The 14,898-nt window shown below is 34.5% G+C and overlaps 1 protein-coding gene across 3 annotated transcripts in view; it reads right to left on the bottom strand.

Annotated features, from left to right (window-relative positions):
* The window catches only part of RICTOR (RPTOR independent companion of MTOR complex 2), a 125,504-nt gene that overhangs the window by 13,742 nt on the left and 96,864 nt on the right, over positions 1 to 14,898 (bottom strand). For 2 of the 3 annotated variants that reach the window (XM_020996096.2, XM_078153211.1), the window contains exons 28-32: positions 14,314 to 14,406; positions 13,808 to 13,914; positions 10,633 to 10,862; positions 7,679 to 8,690; positions 7,316 to 7,387 (exon numbers count right to left, since the gene is read on the bottom strand). In XM_020996096.2, the coding sequence (XP_020851755.1) occupies positions 7,316 to 7,387; positions 7,679 to 8,690; positions 10,633 to 10,862; positions 13,808 to 13,914; positions 14,314 to 14,406 (1,514 nt within the window). The remainder of the gene's footprint in view (positions 1 to 7,315; positions 7,388 to 7,678; positions 8,691 to 10,632; positions 10,863 to 13,807; positions 13,915 to 14,313; positions 14,407 to 14,898) is intronic. The other variant, XM_020996115.2, reaches the window with a different exon arrangement.

Genomic DNA, 14,898 nt, shown 5'->3' with positions numbered 1-14,898 from the left:
CTAGGACCCAGGTCTTCTAGCTCCAAGAAAGGTAACATGCTTTCTCTTCCTCCATTCTAACCTTTAGTTTACTTCTTACTACAATATTTCAAAAGATTAATGATTTCAACCACCTGGATACTCAATACTCCCTCCACTTATGGAACCTGGCAACCTCTCAAAACAAGCTGGAATAACTAGAAAATTGTATCACTTGGTAGTCAACATTCTGTCATTTGCTTAGGCTAATAAACTAGGACAACACTCAAACTTGGTGGGATCAGAGCTTATGATCTACTGCTATAGTATTCAAGAATACAGCATCACTTTCATGCCACAATGAAGCACTGGAGTAAGACATCAAACAATTTTATTCACTTCACTATTGCAGGTATCCATGATTTTATCATTTATCATCCATAATTTTATCTATCAATATAGACTAAAACCTCTCCATGCGTTAGTAAAAAAGCAACAGAGGCAAAGGAAAAGTCCAAACAAGGTGCTCTAGGGGAGTATATACTTTTAGTTCGTGAATCTGGGATGGCTACAGAGGAACTGGCATCTGAGGTGAGCTTCCAAGGAAGGTAAGAAAACTGAAAAGCAAAGAGGAGGACAAAGTACATTCAAGGCATGGAGTGCTATGGCTTACGAGAATTTATGTTGGTGGTTGAGTTCAAGAAGAACTAGAAGATTAGTTTGGCTGGAATGCAGAATAGATGGAGCACAGATATAAAATAAGCTTGAAAAGTAGGCAGGAAGAGCTAGATAGTGGAGGATCTTCACTGTGAAGCTAAGGATTTCATTTTTCCCCCCTACATACAATAGGTTACTGAACATTTAGAAAAGGGTGGGAAGATAACTAAGAGTTGGCAAGGCTTCATCAAAAATAAGTCTTGCCGGACTTATTTTATTTTTCTTTTTTGAGAGGCTTATTAAACTGGCAGAATAGGGAAATGCAGTAGGTATAAAACTTGTTTTCATAAAGTATCTGATAAAGTATTGCATACTATTTTTGTAGAACAGAGAGGAAAATATAATCTAGATAACACTATGATTAGGGAGACTAAGAACTGAATGGCTTAGACCCAAAAGGCAGTTAATAAGGGTTCCACAGGAACCTCGAAGCTGTCCTTCTTGTGATCTGCAGTGCCCTGTTTTACTGCATAACATTTCTATCAATGATTTAAAGGTACAGTTGGCATGCTTATCAAATTTGTAGGTGATGCAAAGCAGAGAGGAACTACTTACACAATTCATGTCAGAATCAATACTCAAATATTTTGATAGGTTAGAATGCTGGGCTGCATCTAGTGAGATGAAATTTAATGAGGATACCTGAAATCTCACATTTGGGTTCAAAAGATTAAACTTCTTAAGTACAATATGAGGGTTGTGTAGCTAGAGAGCAATTAGTTGGAAAAAAAAATGTGGGAGGTTCTTAGTGGTCTACAAGCTTAATGTGAGCCAAATATGAGACATGACAGCAAAAAAAGAAAGAAAGAAAGAAAGAAAGAAAGAAAGAAAGAAAGAAAGAAAGAAAGAAAGAAAGAAAGAAAGAAAGAAAGAAAGAAAGAAAGAAAGAAAGAAAGAAAGAAAAAGAAAAAATAAACAAATAAACTGCATCGAGAGGCACAGTGTCTAGGACTAAAGAGTGAAAGTCCTACTACATTTCTTCCCTGGTCAGAAAACATATGAACAACTGAGCTGTATTCGTTTTAGGAAAAGAAAAGTAACCAAGATGGTAAATGGCTATTCCATGGTTCATTCCATGAGGCTCCTCTGTTAAAGAAACAGGGAGTATTTGGCCTAGAAAAGGGAATTGGGGATGTGGCAGGGCAGCACATGGGGAAGAGGAGAGGTTTTGATTGTTTTCAAGTATCTAAAAAAACCTGAAAAGCTATATAATAGGGAAGAAGGATTAGGGTTTTGTTTGTTTTGGTATTTGGGTCCAAAGGACAAAGCAAAGAACAAAGGGAAGTTAAAAAGGGGTAAATTTAGGTTTGCTGTAAGGAAAATTTTCTAAAAATTAAAAATATTCAGAAGCAGTCTTAGAAGGTACTCATTTCAGATTTTCAATCAAGGTTGGATCATATGTTTGCTATGGGGTATAGGGGACTCTTGTTTAGGTATAAGTTGAACTAAACAGCCTTTGAAATTCCTCAAACTCTGAGATTTTGATAACATGTGCACTTTCCCCCTGTTTATTGTACTTTGGGTGATCCACATTTAGTCATGCTGGCCTCTATATGCTTATAAGATGCTCACTTAAAAAATGAGTTAGGGTACCATTTCCTCCTCATGAAGACCTCACTCAGTTCCCCCAACTAAAGGCAGTCTTAACTCTCTCTAAAATTTCTCATACTATTCTGTTCTCCTACGTAATCATATCGAAATTTTTAATAGTTATGTGCGTACATGTTTCTTCCCTTGACTAGACTGTAAGGTTTATATTTTTATATTTAATATACTTGTTAAACATTACTAGAGCCAATTAAACTTTCTCTGTAACCATTTACATATAAATGCATGAATTTCAACGTTTAAAATGTCATTACTTTTCTGTTACTATATCTAAGCACCCAGAAAATTTCTTTGTTTATTCCCACTTACTTTTCCTTTGATAATACTGTAGTATATACTGTTTTTCTAATTTTGTTTTTTCATTCTACCTTTTTAAATATTTCTTTCCAGATTGTGTTATATTCATTATACTTGAAAATCTAAATTCCATTACATCAGTTTAGCATAATTTTACCATTTCCCTCATGTTTGGTATGAAGGCTGATTCTAGTTTTCTGTAATTACAAATAACACACCAATAAAAATCTTTAAAGGGAGAGAGAGCTTTATTTTCTTTTGGTAACATTTTCAAGGTATATTCCAACAACGGAATTATAGGGTTTTAGAAAAGGAATTCTTTTTGTAACTTTTATAGTGTACTGACAAATTTCTTTCCAAAAAAAGCTATATTGATTCCCAATTCCACCACAATACCATCAATATTGCTCTGTTGTTTTCAATTATCTGTGCCAATATGATGGGCCAGAATTGTTTTAATTTGTATCTTTTAGTATTAGGAGGCTGAGCATTTTTTCAAATAATAATCTAGCATTTCTATAGTGCTTTAAAGTTTGCAAAGTGCTATACAAACTTCCCATTTAATCCTTAAAACAACCCTGGGAGAAAAGGGCTAGTATTCCCATTTTACAGACGATGAAACTGAGGCAGGCAGAAGTTAAAGTGATTTGCCCAGATGACATTGCTAGTAAGTATCTGAGGCTGGATTCGAACTTGGGTCTTCCTGACTCCAGGTCCAGCACATTATGCACTATACCACCTAGTTGACATGATTAACAATTTGTACTTCATCTTTAGTAAATGTAGATTCATATCCCTTGCCCATTTACTTATTAGGAACTAAAAGATGTCTTTGGAAATTTTAACAGCTCTTCACATACTTCAGATGTCAAGATTTATCTGCCATACTTACAAATGTTTTTCAATCTATTATTTTCCTTTGAGTAAATTAAGTATATCTGTAACACACTATTTCATTTTCTTCCACTTTTGATATGGTTCCATTTACCGAAGCTGACTGAGCTAAAGAATTATAATAAGTCTAAATTCATTTTCTACCATATTACAGATTTGTTTGAAAAAATTAACCTTCTCCCTGCTTATTTTCATAGGTTTATCAACACGTGTGTGTGTGTGTGTGTGTGTGTGTGTGTGTGTGTGTGTGTATGCATGTTTGGACATGTCATCTTTACTCTGCTGTTGTATTTCTCTTTTTTTTTATTTTGTAGCCCAATACCACACAGTTTTGATGCTTATCATCACTTTTTAACATTTTTAATTCTAAGACTATAAATCCACTTTAATCAAAAAATTTTTTTTCTTCTATACTGTATATGGCCTATAAATATCTAAATTAATTCAGGAGCAGGATCATTTAATCCGACCCACTAAAACATTACATCCTTACAATTATTTAGGTCTTCCTTAATTTTAGTCATTATTGAGTTTTACAATATACTTATAAATGTCAAGTGTATTTAGATGTAGGTTAATTGGCCAATTATCTGATGACTTTTGTTGCTAATATAAATAGGGTTTCTTTTATTATGATGTCTCCTTGATCTTTATTTCTAGTATGTAAGAATGAACATAATCTTTGTGGGTTTATCTTGTATTCTGGAACTTTTCTGAATTCATCTATTGTTTTAAACTTCTAATTAATTTTCAATTAGTTAATTTAAGATTACCTTTAATATGACAGTATTTAATATGACACTGTTCTGCTTGTCTGTGTCCCCTTCTAAACGTCCTTTTTGCTTTACTCTGACATTTGAATTTTCTAGATATATTATCAAGTAATCTGTAAATAATACCTGACCTCATTTTCAATCAATGTAACTCATCTACTGTTGTTTTCTTGTTTTATTTGGGTTGACAGTATTCCTAATACTATGTTAAAGAGAAGTGGAGAATGTAAGCAAAATTTGTTTTGAACCCATTTTCAGTAAGGATGCTTAGGTTTTTCTACTGTATATCAATCATGTGGGGCCATTAACTTTAAAACAGATGATTTTCAATGGATTAAAGTAAAATATTTCCATTCTTGTTCATTTTGGTGTTTTAGGGCAAAAATTAATATTGGAAAAATCTTTCCCCACCCTGAACATATTGATAAATTTTTATCTTGCTTATATGTTGTAACACATTGATTTTCTAATTTTAAATAATGTTGTGTACCTGCTATAAATCATACTTGGTTTAATTAATTTTTTCCACTTAATAATATTTTATTTTTCTAATTTCACATAAAGATAGTTTTCAATGGTTTGATTAATTTAATTTTTAATTAAAATTATCTGATGAATGGTTTTTTATAATATATGACTGTATTGTTAATACTAATAATTTTTAAAGTATTTTTGCACTTACAAATCAGGGAAACTGATCTATAATTTTTTTGTGCTATCTTTGCCAAGTTTAAAATAAACACTATATATTCTTTATGAGAGGCAGCATCATGTAGTGGATAAAAAGTCAGCTTTCAAGTCAGTAAGACCTGGTCCAAATCTTCCATGTGACTGAGTGGCTGATTAACAATTCAGAAGTTTCTTACCTTTGAGTGCCTCAGGAAACTCTTTAACACCCTAAATTAGATCTAGGTGTAAGAAAACACAAAATAGAAGTTCCCTAAACCAACAAAATCACCTCTGGACCTCCTGCCCATTTCCCCACTGATATATATACCATAAGGCATTGCCAGTGTAGTAGCATTATGACCCGTATTTTACAGTTGAGAAAACTGAGGCAAACAGAGGTTAAATGCCTTGCCCAAGGTCATCCAGCTAGTATCTGAGGACAAATTTGAACTCAAGTCTTTACTCCAAGCCTAGCACCATATCCTAGCTGCCCTTTTCTCTCCATATAGGAGAGTATATTCTTTCCATATTGTGGAAAGTATTGATGAATTCATTTTGAAATTGTCTGGGCCAGCTGTCTACCTCTTCTTTTCACTACAGCTTTGTTCCTTTTCTAGGATCTTTAGGCACAAGCTTAATTCATTTAGATTTTCCTGTCCTCTTATTAATGTGGGGATTTGATGCTATAAATCTGGCTGTAACGACTACTTTGGCTTTATCTCATAGCCAAAATACGGCACTACTGTTATCATCTTTTAAATAATTTTCTGATTTCTTCATTAATCAACCACTGTTTAGCAATATTTGTTTACTTTATGCTTTTCTTCTACTCATATTACTACTTACTTCTTTTTTGGGGGGCAAGGAGTTAGGGTAGATTGGGTCTCCCTATCTTACCCAGGCTAAAGTGCAACAGCCACTCTTGAGGCTAATCCAACTACTGACTGGTATGGAAACTTTGATCTGCTCCATTTCCAACCTAGGTTGATTTGTCCCTTCTTAGGCTGCCTGGTGGCACCCTGCCCTAGGTTTACTACATTGGTGCAGGGCTTGGTGTAAACATCTAATCAGTTCTACCCCTACTGCAGCATCTACCAGACTTAGTATCCAATTAGAGGGGTGCATCACCACACCCAGGCACTACTAACTTCTAATTTTATTGCAACAATGGAAAACACCCAGAATCCCAAGTCCATATATGTGACAAGATAAAGACCTAAAGTGAAACTCTCTTCTTTAAGCAAAATTATCTAGTGAATGGATTTTGTGACATCTACTTTGGCTGCTCAGAGACCTTTTCACTTAAGTTCTGAGTAAGTGAGATTGCTAGTTAAGTTCTAGAGGACTGATGCACTACTATATAAATACCAGATACACCACAATAACTCATATTTGAACAGTGCCCTATAGCTCACAAAACATTTCACCTATATAATAGGTATCATTGGCCCTATTTTACAGATGAATAAAAAGAGACTAAATAATAACTTCCCACACTCATATAGTTAACTGAACAAAGAAAAAAAATTCTTTTAACTTGGTAAAGTAGTCTTCCCACTTTGTGATACTACCTAGAAATACAATCCAGTTATGGGGCTGGCCTTACTGAAAGTGAACTGCTAGCTATCAGAAGAGGAAAATTACAAAAAAAAATTTAGTAATGTGAATATCAGAGTCAGACACATTTTCGTAAAAATATAAAGCTACATGGAAAAGGGTTTATGACTAAAAATATTTGGTTCACCAAGCAAAAAACATAGAAATCATAGCCATAGCCAAAGCTACTATGTTAAATTCAAAGCAACATTTGTTAAGTGTTTACCATGTGCAAGTCACAGTGTTGCTTCTGGAGATAAAAAGGCAAAAATAAAATAGTCTCTGCCTTCAAGAACCTAACAGCCCACTAGCAGGAATGTTATGTAAATAGATATGTATAATACAAGGGAGGGAGTGAAGGGAACAAAAGCGAGTTCAGACAAAAATGCTCTAAAAATATTTAAGGAGGCAAAGAAAACTAACAGCAGGGGGGAATCAGGAAAGGTTCCAAGGAAAAAGTGATACCTTAGGTGTCACTTTGAAGAAAGATAAGGAATCTGAAATTCTGAGCATATATATATACACACATATATATATGCATATATATTTATAAAATTAAATTCTAATCAGGACATTTCAGTTCATTTCAACTAACTTAATGTAATTACTAAATATTATCAATACTGTAAATTTGTTCTTAAGAAGAATATAATACAAAGAGAGGAGTCAACTTCTTCAGTTTTCATTGTTTCTACTAAATAGCTATAGCTGCTTAAAACAAATGGAAATTACCACTAAAGTTTTTACTGAAATTGTTTAAAAAAAAAAAGAGGTCAACTTTTTGGGCCTTAAAATTGACCTACCTGAAAAGGTTGTTTGTTATTGTAGGTCTTAAGCTCCTGATTCCCCCGACATGCTTCTTTTTAAAATCGATCCTTGCAGAAGCGAGAAATAAATAAAAAAAAAAAAGCTTGTGACTTGTGTGTCCTAGCAAAGCATGTATGTTTATTTTCAGGGCCTACAAGGAGTTTCTCTCCCCCCCTTGCAGCTGCAAGAATCAATTTCAAATCATATCTGACAATCAGGAGCTTAAAACCTACCACAGTAAATAATTAGTAACTGTCATTTTGAGACCTAAGTAGAAGCAAAACACTTTCAAAATATCCAGCTATAGTTTAAATATTTTAACGTGAATTATAATTGTTAACTTAAAAATATTTTCTTACCTGCTTGGTGTTAACCTTGAATCAAGGCTACCAGTCTTCATAGTAATGGTGTCAGTAAAAAGCACATCTTTTGCTGGAGATGCCAAAGCTTCAGAATGAGATAAAGATGGATGCATTCTTTGCTGCTGCAATCTTTTCAATGTAGCATAACCAAAGGCATCTCTAGAACTTGTATAGCTAAAGTTATAATCTGCTAGACTTTTAATTGTAGCAACAGAGGGGGCTTTAAGGGACTGTGCTCTACGAGGAAGTGTATGAGAAGAACCTGGTGGCACCAGGGACACAGAGTTTGATTTTGAAAGCGGCAGATGGTTGGACTGTGGTGTTGAACAGTGGCTTGTTTTAACAGTTTTAGTACTTACCACTGTACTCAAACTTCCACAGTCTGTGTCCATTGTTGCAGTGTCCACACCTACTGTCTCTCTTGAAGGACTTGAGCTCATTGAGCTTATACCACTTGTTGTAGTATCTGTATTGAAACTTTGGCTACGTATCTTCATATGTGAACTTGCAGAGCTGTCAACAACTAATCTTTCTCTGCTTGTGTTTTCCCTGTGATTTTCTGTACCAAGACTCTTTGTAAATTTTAAATCATTTTCCCCAATGCTGGGTGTGCTACCAGAGTCTTCAATTTGCTTGGTTCCAACAAAAGAAGTTTCTAATCTTAATGTTTTCTGAACTTTGGAAATGGATGAGAAATCGTCACTATGATTAAAGTCAATACTGGATGGCTCTGTAATTGTTCGATTTCGCCTGATGCCAGATTTATTTTCAGAAGTCAGCTTGCCCCCTTTTGGATCACTGCTACTGCGATGTTTTTTATTAGGCAGAGTAAGGGAATTTAAGATGCGATTCTTCACAAGTCTACTAGAGGCAAAAAAGGGGAATGGATTTTTATCCTTTACGGGTCCAGTTCGATCATAAAACGTCTGTTCTGCGTCCTCACTGATATCAAGGAAAAATGTACTAGTAGAGCTGCTGCCAAATCGGTCATCCTCCATAATAAACATACCTAAAATGAAAAGTTCCATGCTATTAAATGCATCTAAAAATTAAAACATATTCACTCTGTAAATTTTAGTGATCATTTGACCTTAAAACAGAATATTTTATGTTGTAGATTAATATTCACATAGGTCACAAAACTATTAAATATAGTGAAACTCTTCAAAAAGCTATCCTTGAGATTAAGTCTGAGGGATAGTAGATATTCATATAGTGATATCAGATATTTATATGAGTTTCAGAAAACATTTATATAGTACCTTGAGATTCACAAAGGACTTTATATGCACTATCTCATTTCAGTAAATCTCAAAATAAAGGCAAGAGATGGGTATTACAATAACTATCATTCTCGTTTTCACAGATGAGCAAAATGAACGTCAAAGAGGTTAAATAAATTGTGCATCATAACAAAATTAGTAATAGCTAGAAGTAGAATTAGAACCAGGCATCTCTTGCCTTCAAATCCAGCACCCTTTCCACAATACCTAAAATGACTATGCCACCAACAGGTGAGATCCTTCTGGCACTTCTAGTGATGAGGGGGGAAGATGAGGGTGTCAAGGCTTATGTGCCTCATGAAGAATTCACAACAGTTAACGATGCTTCTATATATCAGTAACATCTCAATGAGACAAGATGACACCAAGGGAGGGGCAGATTAATACAATACAAAACATAACACACACAAGAGCTGGGACTGGAACCAGATTTTCCTGGTCTTGTGCCCAGAAAGCACACAGATGACAACCAGAAGAGAAGACTGATGACTGAAGGAACTGTGATGTGTGTGAACTGTTAGCAGATTTATAGGTACATTGTAAATTTAACACTAGTACCACTCAGGAATCTGTAGCTAAACTACAGCACTTTTTGTAATCTTGTGAGGGAAAAGGGGTGAGCTTTATCTCTTATTAACTACTCTCTACTACTCACAGCTACAGCAATTGAAATAATACATATAGTCTGACTGCTCCATAAACAGCAGTAGGAAGTGATGCACAGGTAGGAAAAACAACAACAAAATAATGTGACAAAAACAGAAGCTAGAAAGGGATTCAAGGTAGCTCCACATTACATCCTATAATGCTTCACTCGTTAAGCCCAAAGCAGTAGCAATGGCAACCAAATAAAGGAAAAGGTATGAGAGGGCAGTGAGACCAATAGTTGATGCCATATTTCCATAGTACATAAACAGAATCTTTAAAGAGCCTTACACCTGATAATCAAGATTCTGCAGTTTTTCCCTTGAAGCTATAATGGTTTGGAAGATGTAGATAGATTTTCACATGGACTGTGAATAAATACTTATGGAATGAATTCCTTGAACACTTTCCTAGTGCTCAACTAACTCCAATTGTTGTCATTCCCTATGCCCAAGTACTCAACTCTGAATGAAGCACAGGTTAAAAGCAAAGGTGATTGTGATTTAAGAGGAAGGGAAAGGAAAATGGATATGTGCTTCACTGAATTGGGAAGTACTATTACAAAATTCTGGAGGAACTTCCATGTAGGAAGAAGCTACTCCCAGAGTAATAAAGAGAATGCCTGAATAGAGTGCATGCACTATCTACAGCAGAGGTTCTTTTTGTATCATGAATCCTTAAGGTGATCTGGGTAAGCCTACAGACACTTTCTCAGAATAATACTTTTTAATGCATAAAATAAAATGCATAAGATTATAAAGCAACCAATTATATTGAAATACAGTTATTAAAAAATGTTTTTTTAAAGTTCGTGGCTGCATGTTAAAAACCCCTTTTCTGCATTAAGGGGATGTGAATCTTTAATAGGGTGTTGCTGCTAAACAATAGATTATATGTCTTAGAAAGATTACCCCAATTGCCTTAAAAGAAAACAACAATGCTTTCATGATTAAGAACAAACTAATATAGTTTGAAATTCTGCATGCAAACATTAATTTTAACTTTAACTGTAATAATGCTTACTTGATGGTGCAGATTCACTTTCACTATTATGTCTAGAACTGGTAGACTCAGAGTTTAGACTTAGAGTGCTTGGGATAGAAGAAAGTTCATTGCATAGTTGCTCCATGTCATCTGGAACCACTGGCCATGGTTGTTTGCGACTGTGTCTCACAGCATCCCAATTGTGATACTTCAGGATATCACATCCTTGTTTAGTTTTGGCTATCAGACCAAGTACGTAGACACAGGTTCTGTATAGGTTATAACGCAAAAACATGGAATTTTTTTAGAACCAATAATTTAAATGAAAAAGTAATTTTCCATAAATGATTACTGTTTTTTTATATCTCCTTAAAAAGCCATTGGACATAAGGTACTGTGAAGAAACTCATAGAATGCAGTTACATTTCAGAGCTCCTTGAAACCTTTGATACCTTTACTATATGTGGGGACCAAGCCCATATTTCTTCTCCTATCTCTACTTATATGATCACAAGGAGAGGGAAATGGCTTTATGAACCACTGTATACCTGAGTGCATGCGTGTATTTGTGTGTGTCTGTGCTCGCATGCATGCTTTTGCTGTCACCCCAAAGGTTTCCTAGGACAGGTACTGAAAACTACTTTCCTTCTAGAGATTTGAACAACAGTTAAAAATTACCAAGGGGAAATAAAGTTAACAATGTATGCAACTGGTATAAGAAATCAAACTAGTCAAAAATTTAATGACCAGTATAAATGGTTGGTACTATCTAAAGCTACTTTCATCTTGAACCCTGGAAAAGAATGGGTCCAGGCACTAAAAGGATGTGAGACAAATCTCTTTACATTTTCAATCTCTTGCTTAATTACTCCTCTCTTCTGTCTTCCTCCCAACAAAGCTAGGCCCCACCATCCCTTCTAGAAGAAGAATCAACAACTGCTCCAACACCCTTAACATGCTTTTCCCCATCATTCATAAGATAACAAGGACTCACATGTACATATCACAGGTATCAGAGTTCCACCTGCCTATTATCTAAGGTCACATAATTCTTCTACCAAAAATACAGTGCAAATATAATTCCATAAAGAAAATGTATATGAAACCATTTAAATCAATAAATAAGTAGATGTATTTTATAAAACATAAAAACATATCTACAGAAAATAACTGAGATGAAAAACTAAGCAAGATAAAAAAGTCAGTTATCCCCTAAACAATTAAGACAGATTTCTTTTCATTTCTGGCATAAAAACATAAAAATATTTATTTGAAATAAACCCACATACATATAGTTTACATAATTCCAGGATCACTATCATAAAATTTAAAACATTTCTTAGAAAAGTTTATTATAGGTAAGCATACATGCATTTACAACAAATTTTTAAAATTCTATACAACTCTTGGTCTCTTAAAACATAAATAACTAAGTTTAAAAAAACTACTGATAGATTAGAACTCAGGGTTACTAAAGTCTGTATTTGAAGCTAGTTATTCATAATGTAATAAGCTATTCTTTAGAAAGATGATGTAAATAACACTCAATGAGTAGGACTTGCACTTGATTATTTAAGTAGCAATGAAAGTTTACAATGAGGTACCCAAAACTCTCATGTGGTCACTACTATGACTGGGTTGGGACTAGGGATACAGTAGATGCCACAAAACAGATTTCAAGGGGGAGTGTAACTGGTCTGGGTCCATTTAATTCAACTAATATTAAGTGCCCATTGTACTTGGAAGGCACTGATATATTTATACTGGGGCTATGACAACAACAACAAATGACAGTCTAAGAAGCTTAAGATACCTATACCTATACCTATTATGATACGCATAGAAATACAGTATGGCACAAAGCAGACTATGATGAGAACAGGGCACAGGTTCAGACAAAGAGCTCCAGGAAAGTCTGAGGAAGCAGGGAACATTTTATCTATATCTGTGGGAAGGGAGGGAAGATAACAGGGACAGCTTCTAGAAAGAAGTGGCACCTAAGAAGTGGCACCTAACACAGACCTTTAAAAAGAGAAAAAACTTCAAAAGCAGAGATGTGGAGAGAGTACATTCAAGAAATGGAGGCAAGTGAGCAAATACAGGAGACGGTAGGTAAAGTTTGTAGTAGTAGTGTTCAAATATTTTTGGTCATGCACTAGTATTAGCGTTAAAAGAAAAAAGGATGTAGATGTACCCACAATATGTGAATATATGTAAATTATATAAATATATTACTATACATATCACTCACACACATACACACACAGAGAATGAATTTAAGGTGGAGCAAAGAATGGTAACTGGAGGAATCAGGATGGGCCTCAAAGAAAAGGGATTTTAAGAGGTGAAGTAAGAAAGAAGTATATTTTAGGCATGAGTTAAACTTATACAAATACAAAGAGACTAAAGATGGAATATCATATAAGAGGAAAGAGCAGGATGGACAATATGCCTGAACCACAGAGCATGTAAAGGAAAGTAATGAACAATAAAAATGGAAAGAGAGATTTGAGACAGAGCCTTATTAGAAAGCTGCTAAAATAATGTAAGTGAAAAATAATGACAGTCTAAAATAAGATAGTGGTTGTGAGAATGGCGAGAATGGGACTAATTAAATAGAACTGGTAGAAATAGAACTGACAAGACCTAACAAATGATTTGATAATGAGGTATAGGAAAGAGGGAAGAGGAGAGGATAGTAGGTTGTAGACTAAGGTGACTAGGACTAGAAGCCCTCAGAAATATGGTCAAACATATACCTTGGAAAGATTTGTTTTTATAGTTGTGTGAAATGACTTGGACTGGGAAGAGATCAGTGTAGAATCAAATTTGTGATTTCTCTTCAGCAAGTTTCTTTAATCATCTGAGGTCAATTTGCTGAGATTTACAGCAATTACTAGGAATTAACACACAGAAGTATTGGTCCCTGACAAGTCTATTACCTGTGGGACCTGGAACAAACCATTTCATTTCTGGAATTTCCACTTCTCTGGGTCTGAGGAAGTTGGACTAGATGTTTTCTAAGGAAATTCATAATCTAAACTGTGGTCTTATTATCACAAAAACCTATTAACACTGAGAGTTCATTCATAAGTCAACATTTTAGTTATAACACAAAATTATGGATCAAATATATGAGGTTTATTGTCTAATGATCAATGTACTCTATACTAAAGAAACACATTATGAATTGCTGTCAAAAAAAAATACACACCCTCTAATGGAGAGAACCTCACAATGTTGTGCTAATGCCATTATATCTGGAATCACATTCTCCTCTTGAAGCAAGTTAAGACCCCAGTTTGATGATCCAATATTACCCTGGAATTAAAAAAAAGAATCCTTTGCTAGTAGATAGGGCTACCAAATATAAAAGATTTTCAAGAAACTTGGGAAAATGGAAAGATATAAAATAAACCCTTTACTATAAGACAACTGCAACAATCCCCTGATGACACAGGAATTAAAACAAGCAAAAAAAAGTTTTTGCCAGGCAAAACCAAAATCTTTAAAAAAAGATTATTGTGAAAGGACCTGCTTTTCAGAATGAATATAACATTTAAATTAGTGGAGACAGTTTTCGTCTTGGAAAATTAAAGACTGATAATAGAAATTTCAAAGACATCTACATAAGATAACATATTATTAAAGGACAAAAGAACAGAATCTAGGAAATGGCAAAGCTATCACATATTTATCACATACTAATTAAGTACTAACCAAGGCCCAAAGGGCTGCTTTCAGCTGCTTTACTCCTTCCCACTTATCCAACATTGGTGAACGAATAGTATAACTGAGATCTGGAACAACACTCTAGACAGGAAAGCAAGGAAAAACACTAAGCAACAATATACCAGATTTCCTTTATTGTTATTAACTCCCAATTTTGAATTATTTTCATAAATTTTATGTTACATTACATAAAATGACACTAACAAAAAATAAGCTTTTCAGATTCCAAATATCAAGGTAGGCAGCTTGTTTCTTAGGAATCCTTTTTAATTTCTAGTGGCCTTTTTCACAACTACCTCACAAATTCCTCTTATTTTCATCCCATTCTCTTCCATTTTCTTCTGTTGTCTCTTTATGGCCTAGTCTTTCAAAACAGCCTTCTTATACATGAATTCTCTCACATATTTTACTATTGATCTATAAATATAAAGCACAAACAATCACTCAACAGAGGTTGGCCTGGCCATGAAAGAAGTCACATGCAGATGCACTGGTACCACAACTGCAATAAAAATACTCACATGTGCCTAACCCTATATACCTCACACAGATATGTGTATACACACAAACACA

This window comes from Phascolarctos cinereus, unplaced genomic scaffold, assembly GCF_003287225.1.
Source record: "Phascolarctos cinereus isolate Bilbo 61053 unplaced genomic scaffold, phaCin_HiC Scaffold_4;HRSCAF=312, whole genome shotgun sequence".
Classification (NCBI taxonomy): Eukaryota; Metazoa; Chordata; class Mammalia; order Diprotodontia; family Phascolarctidae; genus Phascolarctos; species Phascolarctos cinereus.
This window is presented reverse-complemented; position numbering and strand designations above follow the sequence as displayed.